The 13,030-nt window shown below is 42.1% G+C and overlaps 1 protein-coding gene across 6 annotated transcripts in view; it reads right to left on the minus strand.

The window, feature by feature from the left end:
• Positions 1 to 10,370, minus strand: part of LOC132127255 (glutamate receptor ionotropic, kainate 1-like) — a 65,196-nt gene extending 54,826 nt beyond the window's left edge. For 2 of the 6 annotated variants that reach the window (XM_059539037.1, XM_059539043.1), the window contains exon 1: positions 9,850 to 10,369. In XM_059539037.1, the coding sequence (XP_059395020.1) occupies positions 9,850 to 9,976 (127 nt within the window). In that variant the 5' untranslated portion in view covers positions 9,977 to 10,369. Of the gene's footprint in view, positions 1 to 9,849 lie in introns of all 6 variants that reach the window. The other 4 variants (XM_059539041.1, XM_059539042.1, XM_059539039.1 and 1 more) reach the window with 2 other exon arrangements.
• Positions 10,371 to 13,030: the final 2,660 nt, after the last annotated feature.

The following is a 13,030-nucleotide window of genomic DNA, read 5'->3' on the forward strand; positions in this document are numbered from 1 at the left end:
TTAGGGAAATTCTGCTGACGGTCAAAGAGCAGTGCCATTTCACAGTGCTGAACATACATCTGAGGCCACATGGATCCAAATCTAAAAGGATTAATTTCCTCTCATAGACTGTGAAATACTTTCACCAGCACTGCACATTCCCTCATTCAACACTGTGATACTTCCAGAGCCCAGAGATTATTTTAAACCACTCTCAGGAATGAGCTGATGCAGCTGTATATTCACAACCAAATATTCTCTAAGATTTTAAAAACCATAGTTTGAGCAGAGCTGAAAAATATTAAAAGATTTATAGAGATCTTGTGGTCTTGCCCGACACAGTTGGACCAAAGCTCGACACTAACACAATTGCTGCCGTACAGTCACAAAATCTGTTCTAGTAACCAGTGGGATGATAAATGGCATTCAGGAGACATCCTATATAGGACACATTTATGATTTAATTTTCAGGGTAGACGAGTAGACAAATTTAGTTTTTTTCCTTCATGCTGAAACTTCCTCCCCCGCCAGACAGACTCGGCAGACCCAAACGTACTGTGAGGGTCTGCTGGGAACGTTTGGCCGAGTCTCCTGTCAGAGAGATCTTCAACTCCCACCTCCGGCAGAGCTTCGACCGGATCCCGAGGGAGGCTGGAGATATTGAGTCCGAGTGGACCATGTTCTCCACCTCCATTGTCGAAGCGGCCGCTCGGAGCTGTGGCCGTAAGGTTTCCGGTGCCTGTCGAGGTGGCAATCCCCGAACCCGGTGGTGGACACCGGAAGTAAGGGATGCTGTCAAGCTGAAGAAGGAGTCCTATCGGGCCTGGTTGGCTTGTGGGACTCCTGAGGCAGCTGACAGGTACCGGCAGGCCAAGCGGACTACAGCCCGGGTGGTTGTGGAGGCAAAAACTCGGGCCTGGGAGGAGTTCGGTGAGGCCATGGAGAAGGACTATCGGTCAGCCTCGAAGAGATTCTGGCAAACCGTCCGGCGCCTCAGGAGAGGGAAGCAGTGCCCTACCAACGCTGTTTACAGTAAAGGTGGGGAGCTGTTGACCTCAACTGGGGATGTCGTTGGACGGTGGAAGGAATACTTCGAGGATCTCCTCAATCCCGCTGTCACGTCTTCCATTGAGGAAGCAGAGGCTGAGGGCTCAGATGTGGACTCGTCCATCACCCAAGCTGAAGTCACCGAGGCAGTCAAGAAACTCCTCGGTGGCAAAGCACCGGGGGTGGATGAGATCCGCCCTGAGTACCTCAAGTCTCTGGATGTTGTGGGGCTGTCTTGGCTGACACGCCTCTGCAGCATCGCGTGGCAGTCGGGGACGGTGCCTCTGAGATGGCAGACCGGGGTGGTGGTCCCTCTTTTTAAGAAGGGGGACCGGAGGGTGTGTTCCAACTACAGGGGGATCACACTTCTCAGCCTCCCTGGGAAAGTCTATGCCAGGGTACTGGAGAGGAGAATCCGGCCGATAGTAGAACCTCGGATTCAGGAGGAACAGTGTGGTTTTCGTCCAGGCCGTGGAACACTGGACCAGCTCTATACCCTCTACAGGGTGCTGGAGGGTTCATGGGAGTTTGCCCAACCAGTCCACATGTGCTTTGTGGATTTGGAGAAGGCATTCGACTGTGTCCCTCGCGGCGGCCTGTGGAGGGTGCTCCGGGAGTATGGGGTCCGGGGCCCTTTGCTAAGGGCTATCCGGTCCCTGTACGACCGGAGCAGGACCTTGGTTCGTATTGCCAGCAGTAAGTCAGACTTGTTCCCGGTGCGTGTTGGACTCCGGCAGGGCTGCCCTTTGTCGCCGGTTCTGTTCATGATTTTTATGGACAGAATTTCTAGGCGCAGCCAGGGGCCGGAGGGGGTCAGGTTTGGTGACAACACGATTTCGTCTCTGCTCTTTGCGGATGATGTTGTCGTGTTGGCCTCATCAAGCCAGGACCTTCAGCATGCGCTGGGACGGTTTGCAGCCGAGTGTGAAGCGGCTGGGATGAGAATCAGCACCTCCAAATCCGAGGCCATGGTCCTCAGTCGGAAAAGGGTGGCTTGCCCACTTCAGGTTGGTGGAGAGTTCCTGCCTCAAGTGGAGGAGTTTAAGTATCTTGGGGTCTTGTTCACGAGTGAGGGAAGGATGGAACGGGAGATTGACAGACGGATCGGTGCAGCTTCTGCAGTAATGCGGTCGATGTACCGGTCTGTCGTGGTGAAGAAAGAGCTGAGCCGCAAGGCGAAGCTCTCGATTTACCGGTCAATCTACGTTCCTACTCTCACCTATGGTCATGAGCTTTGGGTCATGACCGAAAGGACAAGATCCCGGATACAGGCGGCCGAAATGAGCTTTCTCCGCAGGGTGGCTGGGCGATCCCTTAGAGATAGGGTGAGAAGCTCAGTCACCCGGGAGGAGCTCAGAGTAGAGCCGCTGCTCCTCCACATCGAGAGGGGTCAGCTGAGGTGGCTCGGGCATCTGTTCCGGATGCCTCCTGGACGCCTTCCCGGGAAGGTGTTCCGGGCGCGTCCCACTGGGAGGAGACCCCGGGGAAGGCCTAGGACACGCTGGAGAGACTATGTCTCCCGGCTGGCCTGGGAACGCCTCGGTGTCCCCCCAGAAGAGCTGGAGGAAGTGTCTAGGGAGAGGGAAGTCTGGGGTTCTCTGCTTAGACTGCTGCCCCCGTGACCCGGCCCCGGATAAGCGGAAGAAGATGGATGGATGGGATGCTGAAACTTTTAGATGATTGTATCAAACCACTTACTTGAATTTGCATCGTCTTGGACTCACTGGCATCACGTAAACGCAGTTTAAAGTTACTGTGCTATTGTAGAAATGTGATTATTAATTAAAGCTATGATAAAGCCCTAAATTATTTAGTATTTGAAAGTATCTGATAATATAGTGGTTAGATAAAGCAAATAGTATTTAGCTTGTCATGTGTTCTCAAAAAAACAATGAAGCTGCCTGCCATACTCCATGTGAATTAAAACAGCTTTTATTAGGTCGCTGCACACACACACACACACAATTGGGCTCTTCTGCAGTTCTTTGGAGTGGTTAATATAGCACCACTGCTATACAAAAGAACCTGTAGGGTTAGTTCTCCCAAAAATTAAAATTATTTTATTAATTACTCAACCTCATGTCATTCCAAACGCATAAGAACTTTGTTCTTCTTCAGAAAACAAATTCAGATTTTAGATTAAGACAAATTATAATTTTTTTTTTTAATTGATACAAATTTTACAAAAAGTATTCTCATTGCTTAAAAAATTATGGTTGAACCACTGATGTCACATTATTTTAATCGTGTCCTTACTTCCTTTCTGGACCTTGAACATGTCAGTTGCATTGCTGTTTGTGCAGGATCAGAAAGCTCTCGGATTTCAATAAAAAATATCTTAATTTGTGTTCCAAAGATAAACGAAGATTCCAACCTATCCCGTGGCATCAGAAAGGCTAAGAGACAGTACTCCAGGAGGATAGCCCATTGATTCAGCGACAACAGAGACACTGGGAGCCTGTGGCAGGGGATACAGACCATTACGGACTACAAGCCCCCATGTGGACCTGTGACAGCACCATCTCTCTGCCAAATGAGCTAAACGCCTTCTTCGCTCGCTTTGAGGCACAAAACAGCACCACTGCATAGAAGACTCAGTGATGCACCTCCTCCCGGCAACCAGGTGATGACGCTGTTCCCGGACCGGCCCACATCTGGCCCGCTTGAAATCCATGCGGGCCAAATGTGGGCCAGATCTGGGCTGAAACTGCTTGCTGTCCGGGATGCTTCAAAGCTACCACCATCATTCCAGTCCAGAAGAAGCCGTCTCTATCCTGCTTCAAAGACTACCATCTAGTTGCACTTACCCCTATTCTCATAAAGTGCTTTGAACGGCTAGTCATGCACCACATCAAGTCTGACTTGCTGTTAGACTTTCTGACTGGAACACCTCAGGCAGTACAGGTCGGCAGCAACACATCCAGCAACATCACACTAAACAATGGGGTACCCCAAGTAGGGTTGTAACGATATACCGGTATGACGATATACCGCGATATAAATATGTACGATTATCATACCGTGTACATTTGCTTATCTATGGTATTGAGAGAAAATAACAAACACAGAATCTCACCTGCGCCTAGGCAACAACGTTCAACCTAAGGGGCCATTCACATATCGCGACTAAAACACGTGGAAAACTTTAGACGAGCTGCTTTCTGATTTTTTCCCAAAGCCTTCTGGCACTTGCGCTCTTGAGGCGTCTGCCGTTGCTAAGCAACAATGACCTGCTCTCTCCATGAAGACGCGGAAATTTCAGCAATGGATAAATGGATTTGCAGAACTAAAAATTGCTTGCAGTAGCTCTGCTACTTGATTTATTTAAAAATGGCAATCCATATACAGCTATGATCAGCTGTTCCTTCATCTTGGCTGAGCTTTCAACGTTGTTACGGGAGAGGTGAGGAAGATACATGACCTGCGGTGCGCTTGCGGCATTATGAAAAGTTGAGATGTTTTTAACTCGATGCGGTGCAGAGGCGCCTGGATAAAACGAGCGCATTTGCTACTTTGACACAAATGACGCGATATGTGAACGGCCACTAACTGTTCTCTTGCTCCACCCAAACGTACAGTGGAGACAACATCAGAGACAGAGGCCGTTATCTCTAATCTCTATCCCACGTCAAAATATGAGTTAAAATTGGCACTAGTAGGCCTATGGGAATACTTTTTGTATAGAAAAGACGAATGCTTATTTGTCCTTGAAGGTAGACACAGTTTGAAAAAACTGTGGTCGGAAACCGGCTGCAAAATGAGGAAACGCATCGAACATGTTTACCTATTCAGAACATCATCATCCCGTGCAGATATAGCTATGTCCCATTTATAATTTAAGGTTAATGCATTATGATTTCTGTGATGTGGAGTGAAGCACAGAATCCAGTCATGACAATGAATTTACAGTAGCTAGCTAATTATTATTTTATTTAATTATTAATGATAAATATAAGTTATTAAACTAATAAATAATCAATGGTAAAAATGTTCTTGTTTTTGATTAATGAAATTTGAATAAAAACATGCTTTCAAATAATTGTCGATAAGAGATTGATCGATTAAGGCTGTTAAAGGTTAACTGATGTAATGTTGGGCTGCGTGCGGCTCATGCGCAGAACACGTGCGAGCGGCTGTGAGTTACGTTGACCGTATCATCATTCATTCACAGTGTACTTATTAAGCTTTTAATGTGATTTAAACTTTAAAAGTACATTAAAATAGAAAAAACACAAAAGTCCTTCAACATGAAAAGAAATATAAATGTAGTAACTAAGTCATTTCATCAGATAACTGCACTCTGCAGGGCTGCGGGACACAGGACAGATAGACTATTCATTCCTACAACTTGTTAATTCGTTTCTACGACTTATTAATTTGTGGCAATTGTCCATGTTTTGTTAATTTTGTTCCCTAAATAACCCATGATTTAACTGAAATAAGGGAACAAATTAATATATCGAACAAATTATTAATTCATCAAATCTTTAATTTCCCTTCCCATGTTTACCACACACAGTAAGAGATGCGATTAAAAGTGAAAGATAATAAAATAATCCTGCGAAATTAGAAAAACCCTAGAACCCTAAAAAAGAAACCAGTAAACCAGAACAATTTAAGCCACATTAATGAAGGCTATATCTCGAACGGCATCGAGAGGCATGGTCACGATCTAACATTTTCCTAACCCTGTGTTTTTTTTCTCTCTCTCTCTGTCTCAGCTGTTTCGATCACGTCGGAGCCTGGAGCACACGTATATTCTAGCGATTCAAACTTACATCGCAGTCTGTTCATTATCAAAATAAAATAGTCAACTAAACATTTAAAAGGTTACACTGGTCAGTTTAAATAGACCGTATACCAGTCCTCTCTGCTGTTCCAAGGATGTTTTTGCTCATATGAAGAGGATCTTTTCTGTGTATGTGCAAATGTGTAAGTAGTTTACATTATAAATAATAGTTTAACATTCAGATACATTGCGAATATGGAAACATTTGGATTTGTGCCGAATGAGACATGAGCAGTAATCTCCAAATAAATCTAGTCAAAGCATAGACAGTAAAAGAAATGGACACAGCGACCCCATTGGAACTCAATTGAGACAAGTGAAGCCCATTTTTAGCAATTTTTAGCACTTCCGTTTCTGACGTGCAGACTCCAACTAAGCTTGATGACGTCAGCAACCTGTCTGACAGATGTAAATCTTCTAGTAGCTGTGCGTGCAAACTGCCATCGTTAATCTTGCAGAGACGGCGAGCTTGAGCGGGGAGTTCTTTGGCGTGAGTGAGCAGGAGTAAGTATTCTGATTAATTATTTTGTATAGTATTTTAAAATGTAACGCCAGGGCTTGTAACTATGGGCTTCTCTCTTGACGTCTCCCTGATTGCCTGCGAGCTTCTCCTACTGTCTGTACGGTAATTTCTCTACTGTGCGACAGAGAGTCGAGTGGTTATGACGCAATCGTTAGCCTATTTTTACAAAAACTACGTTTCTACGGGGCCATAATGTAACATAGAAGGTAATAGAGCCCTTTATACATTGTTGTGTATCTTTAGAAATAAATAATGAACAAATGGAGTCTTTAAACGCCTCAGATGTAAAGTTATTCGCTGTCAAAGTGACGCCAAAATGAATGTGAGTCAATGGGATGCTAACGCAAGTGAAGTTCTGCTACAAGATGGCGGCCGACTTCAACTTCCGGTCGACTTCCTTCCCGCCTGAGTCAAAGCCTCGCTCGCTCGTCCTCGTCTGCATGCACGCGCTGTCATGACCTAATGCACTGTATGATGGATTTTTAAAAACATATAGGCTAGGCCTACCGGAACGCAAAAATTCTAAATCTGACATTTTCTAGAACAGAATCCAGCAGGATCAAATTAATGTGAGCAACAGTGTTTTAGTGCAACAGTGCCGATGGATGCGGTTCACTTGATGCATAGCGCAGTCACACGTGCGCCACAGTTACATTTGGGATCATTTTATTTAAAATGCCATAATGTCAGTTGAAAACATTGCAACTGTGTTTTAAAATACAACAACGAGCACCACAAAACCATTTAAAGAGGCGCGTTCAGCGGTCTCCGTGAGGGATAGGAAAGTCAACAAAACAAATTGATCTAAAATGTATGGCGCTCTCTCTTCATTTTATAAAATAATCCTATTCACATCTATTCATTTTATAATCCTTCTACTAGAATTTTATTCAGACCAAAACCCCCTTTTAATTCAAGTGAGAAAGCGTTTTGTGTGTGTGTGTGTGTGTATGTGTGTGTGTGTGTGTGTGTGGCTTTTGCACATCCTGCCATGCCAGTGACTGCTACCTGCAATAAATCCATTTTGTAGCATTATGGTTAACGATTAATAGAAAAATTGATTGTTAATTTAAACGACAATCGATTATGGAATTAATTGATTGATTAACTTTCAAACATTTGTTCAACCCCCCCAGCCCCCCCCCAATAAAACAGTTTTGATTGTTTAATACCGTATACCGTGAAACTGTATAACCGCGGTATTCTCTGAGACGATTATCATACTGTGAAAATCTCATACCGTTACAACTCTACCCCCAAGGATGTGTGTTGAGCCCCCTCCTCTTCACTCTGCTGACCCACGACTGCACAACGTCACACAACTCCAACCTCTTTATTAAAGGGTAAGTTCACCCAAATATTAAAATGCTGTCATTAATGACTCACCCTTGTGTCGTTCCAAACCCGTAAGACCTCCGTTCATCTTTGGAACATAGTTTAAGATATTTTAGATTTAGTCCTAGAGCTTTCTGTCCCTACATTGAAAATGTATGTACGGTATACTGTTCATGTTCAGAAAGGTAATAAAAACATCATTTTTCAGATTCCAGATTTCAAATATTTGTATTTTAGCCAAATACTGTAGTGTCCTATCCTAACAAACTATACATCAATGGAAACGCTATTTATTCAGCTGTCAGATGATGTATAAAAATGTACCCTTACGACTGAGTTTGTGGTTCAGGTCACATATAGTTCTACAAAGGTTCTCTAACTCACTGGAACTTCTGACCAGCATAAAAGTGATTCAAAACAGCTTTTGCTATTGTAATTAATTCCCCTTCATAGCAAACATATAAGAGTGTGTTTCTCTTATGGTTCTACACGGCACTCTTATGGTTCTACACTATTTGACCAAAGTGCTGTGTAGCACCTATAAAGGTGGTTTCCCTATGATTATAAGCCGATGATCCACTTTTAGTGTTATTTAACGCCATTTTGAGTGTTTTACATCCCTCAAAATGGTCTATACAATCAATTTAGAGTAATTGAAAATGAAAATTAATTAATTTTTTAAAAGCAATCCATGCAAATTTTGTTTTGTTCTGTATAATTCAACATCTATTTTTAGTTCACACTTTGCCCATAATCTGTAAAAAAGAAGCACTAGCTGTACCCTGTCGAGCAATGTTGACATAAACATTTGTGAAAAGCTGAGCAATGTCAGTGTATCCATTATGGCTCACGATTATGCAAACTAAGCCCACCATCCCTCCAAGTCTCCAGCGACTTCAGCTTTAGATGGCAATCATAACATTCAGATGACAGATGGCAGTTGGATGCACCTATATTTTCAAGAGAACATAGGGACAGTCTCCTGTATCTCCAGCCTGATATACAATGTCCTACCAAATCGGTGTGTATGTGTAAGGGTGTGAGTTTATCTAATAAAATGATTCATTGCTCCAACACACATCCATCTTAAAGACAGAGCACTGTGTGTTCAAGATGACAGAACATCTGTAAACCAGCAATATCTGATAAACTTTGACAAATGTCTCCGATAAAGAGGGTCCAAACATGGTGTGGGCGAAACAAGTCCCCTCTGGATGAGAATTGATAAAATACCTGTGGAATCAATAGGGCAGTCAGAACGTTACATCTGGGGCTAAAGTACTCTTTCATTCTGCTCTATACACAAGTCCTAGGAAGAATGACACAAATCAAGAGTAGATATATACAGTAAACTTAAATGTAGATTATTTCAATGCCTAGTTTATTTATGATGATGCATGTCCATATGAAATATTATTTATAGTATTAGTATTTCAACAATCCATCCCACAGAAGCAATACACCAAGCTTTCTGTTTCAACTGAAGTCCCATCATTCAGAGAGGAACATCAAATCAGACTTAGGTAGGAAAGAGGATTAATGTAGGTTGTTAAAACCCGCTTTGGGGATTTACCGTGATGGCAAAGTCAGACACCAGCAATCATAAAACCCTACTGTGTCCTCTATGTGACTACAGGAAGCTTTATCTCAATAACACACAGAGGAGAGCCAGTGATCAAATCTCTCAAATCTCATTTCAATGATGCTGATGGTTTAATATTGAATGAGGAATGCATTTATGCCTTATTTACTTTCAAGATGACCTGCCAACTACACTTCTTATTTAAAGAAAGGTCAACACATTACAAACAGTACAAGTGACTGATATTCTTTGTTAATGATTTCATCCCATTTTGATAAAGTTTTAACCATTAGTTAGACTTCTGAAACAAAATAGATTATTACAGTAGCTATATCAACGACAATGCTGATAATTTAAGTGAATATGAAGACCAAATTCAACATGGATATGCAGATACGACAAATAAACTAAATGCATTTAGAGGTCATGAAAACATCAGATAGACTATATCTTTAAACAAGCAATAACACTTCAAGTCGCTTAAAGAGCCGTGACGTGACAAAAAAGACACTCGATGCTGAACAAACACTGAAAGTTGATGAATTAACAATAATCGCAGGTGACAATGACGAGTCGTGATAAACAATCACTTACCAATTCGTATGACCTGCTGGTCACCAAGGTAAAACTTTGACATCAAGTAAAAAAGGAAAAATAACAGTCTTCTACGCTTCTCCATGGCTCTGTAATCGAAAGAGATTAAAAAAAAAATAAACTTCATGTCATAACAATGGATTTAAGGAACCATAGCGCGCGCTTATCAACTTCCATTCACCTCCCATCGCGTGCAATGGAAACAGCTCCTCGAAAAGCCAGTTACTGCCTCAAAAACAACACGTTTTCATCCTTTCCCGAAAATCCACGATGTAACGAACTCTTCAAGATATTTCAGGTAGGATTTTGTGCTGATAGCCTTTGTTCATCGCTTCAAATACTTGTAGCTCTCCGCACGCGCACCGCGAGAATAGTAAAGAGCGCATGCCACTGACCGACTCATGATCCGGACGCAGGATTAAAGCTAAATCTGCTAAGCGTTTGGCTTTCTTCAAGACCTTATCTTCATGTTTAATTTCACACAGATTGAAGATAAATTTGAAGGGTCTTAAATTCTGTTTAGGGTTCTATTTCTAGTTTTATTGTTCAAACTAGCCACATATTTAGTGACAATCTGTTTTAGGCAAACTGAGCTGAATCCTTTCATAGAAAGTTAAATAAGTCCTCATAATTAGTTCATGCTCAAAATATATGCGTGTACGGGACAGTCCACAGAAATAGCAATGTCTTGTTCGCACGAAATGTTCTTTTGAACCGATTCTTGATTGATTGATTCGGTCGAAAACATTAATAAAGCTTTAGATCACACGGGTGCAAATTAACTTTCTTTAGCAAAAAAAATAAATAAATAAAAAATTATATATTAAATATATATATTGTTAATTTGAAACGCATATCCTATTAGTATCAATTATTTTTAATTTACCGTGAAAAGTAGCATTTATCAAAAATCAATGATCATAATTTTTAAAACTCTTTAAGTGATGACTCGGTTGATTTGGTATTGTTTATGGGAAAGAACCTATTCGGAAAATAGAATCGGAGCAAGAAACGGCACAGTGAATTAAAAAGCTTGCTTTTTTGCAAAACGGGGGCACACAACCCCACCTGTTGGACAAATCTTATAACAGCAAAGGAAGAAGCAGGAGATAATAAAATGCTATGTAAAATGATATAAATTATCATAAAAAATATATTTATAAATATTTATAAGATGAATATAAAATTTTATTTATTTGACTGAATTAAACTTCTTAATATGATGCACAATCATCAGTTGTAGCACATATAGAAATATCCCTTCAGTTTTTATTTTCCTTATTTGTAAGTGAATTAAAAAAAGACAATACTGTTACCAACTTAACCATTGTTACAAGAGAGTATAGGATGGCTGAGGTGTTTAAACAGTGTGTTTAAACTGATGTCGCTATGGCTGGAGCAATCAGCAAAGCTTTTTCTTCTCCTGCCCTGATGAGGGGCACAGAACAGCACTGCTACAACCCAGCTGTGTATAGCAAACATAAGGCCAGCCAGCCTACAAACAGAGCCACCCCATGTGGAACTGAACGGAGCTCAGACCATGATCGGCATGGAAGATGCTGAGTGCCGTCCAGGACACAGGGGTGAGAGCAGTGAGTGAAGCGAGCAGGTGCAAACAGGCTGCTATAATCAGGCAGCAGCTGGCACTGTCAGGACGGGTGCACTGAATGCTCATGAGTGAACCGATCTATGCATCCGCAGCCAGAACAAAAGAGAGAGTAACAAGTAATGAGTTGACCATGTGGTTGGATCTAAATAGGCTTTGCATGTTAATGAACTGGCATCATGTATAAAAGAACATTTAGTCCAAAGCCCTTCATATTCTGTTCATGATTCAGAGCGTACAGTGAGCTTCCACCTCGGTAACCCTGTGATCACAGAGAAAACTGAAATAGCACAAATCATAGCTACTATATCAACACATAGGATTCTTGCTCTCCACAGTCTGATGGATGTTTCATTATTTTGATTCAGAAACTCATCCATGATTTCTTCTTCTCAAATCTCTATTTTTTTAAACCTCTGTTGATGGTGTCTGCAAGTGGCAAAGGTAATATTGATGATCAACTGTGGCTGGTAGGAGAGAAGTAAAGAAGAATTTCAGTTTCAATCCTGAAGCATTTCAAATAATGCACGGTCACATCTTTACCTGAGTGCATTTATTGACATGCTTATGATGTATTATTAACTGAAATTGACTAGTCAGCAGGCAGAAGTGTGCAGAATGAATAAAAATGTTTCAAGAGGTGAAAAAAAAATTACAATCCATAAAGCAGATCGACCACAACAAATATTTTCACAACCCATAATAAAGCAGTTCAGTGAATAGAAAATAGAACTACAGAGTCAAAGCAATGCAATTCTAGCGATCCTTCAAGAGATCAGCATAAAACTCACTGTACTTACATGACGGTGGATTACATTTCTCCAAGACACTGCATGGAATCAGAGCAGGACTGATAAGGGCTCTGGGAGTGTTAGAATGTTTTTATTAAGCATACATTTCCAACATTGATGTGGGACAACTGTCCCTTAGTTTGTAGTTTTGGTAACATTCTTCTTCCCTCAGGCTATAATGGCCTGGAAGCTGCCTGAAATTGAAATACGATGTGCCATTTGGCAAATGGAACCTCCTATTTATTTTTCATTAAATGGCAGAGAACTGGTTATGAGTGTTGTACTTACTGTAAACACTGTAAATGGTGCATCATTTTGGAAGTCAAAATTGGTTCCTCTTCAGGAACTCAAGCTGCGTCGAACAACGCTTTGGGGAACGCGCTTAGCATGAGCGATTCTGAATATCGTGTGTAATCAGTCCAATGGAAGAGCGTGACGTCACAGGCAGTGTGACGTAAGCGACCAGGAAGCTATAAAAGCACGTGCCGCACAACTGGCGTCAGCTTTGCGTCTTTCAGCAAGCGCTCTGTGTGTGACTGTCACTTGTTTGTCTTGTGAGTCTTATTTACTGTTGTCTGTCCAGTTAGAGCTCCAAGTCATGCCGAAGAGCAAGGCGAAATCTAAGCATAGTGATGGCGATTCCAAATCACGTTATAGGTTGTGTGTTCCTCCCTGCCCGCGATATATAACGGGTGGGGATACACACAGCTTGTGCGTGGTTTGCCTGGGAGCGAAGCACACTGAGTCGGCTCTCGAGGGGGCCGACTGTCCGCACTGTGAGCGT

Source organism: Carassius carassius, chromosome 45 (genome assembly GCF_963082965.1).
Source record: "Carassius carassius chromosome 45, fCarCar2.1, whole genome shotgun sequence".
In the NCBI taxonomy this organism is placed as follows: domain Eukaryota; kingdom Metazoa; phylum Chordata; class Actinopteri; order Cypriniformes; family Cyprinidae; genus Carassius; species Carassius carassius.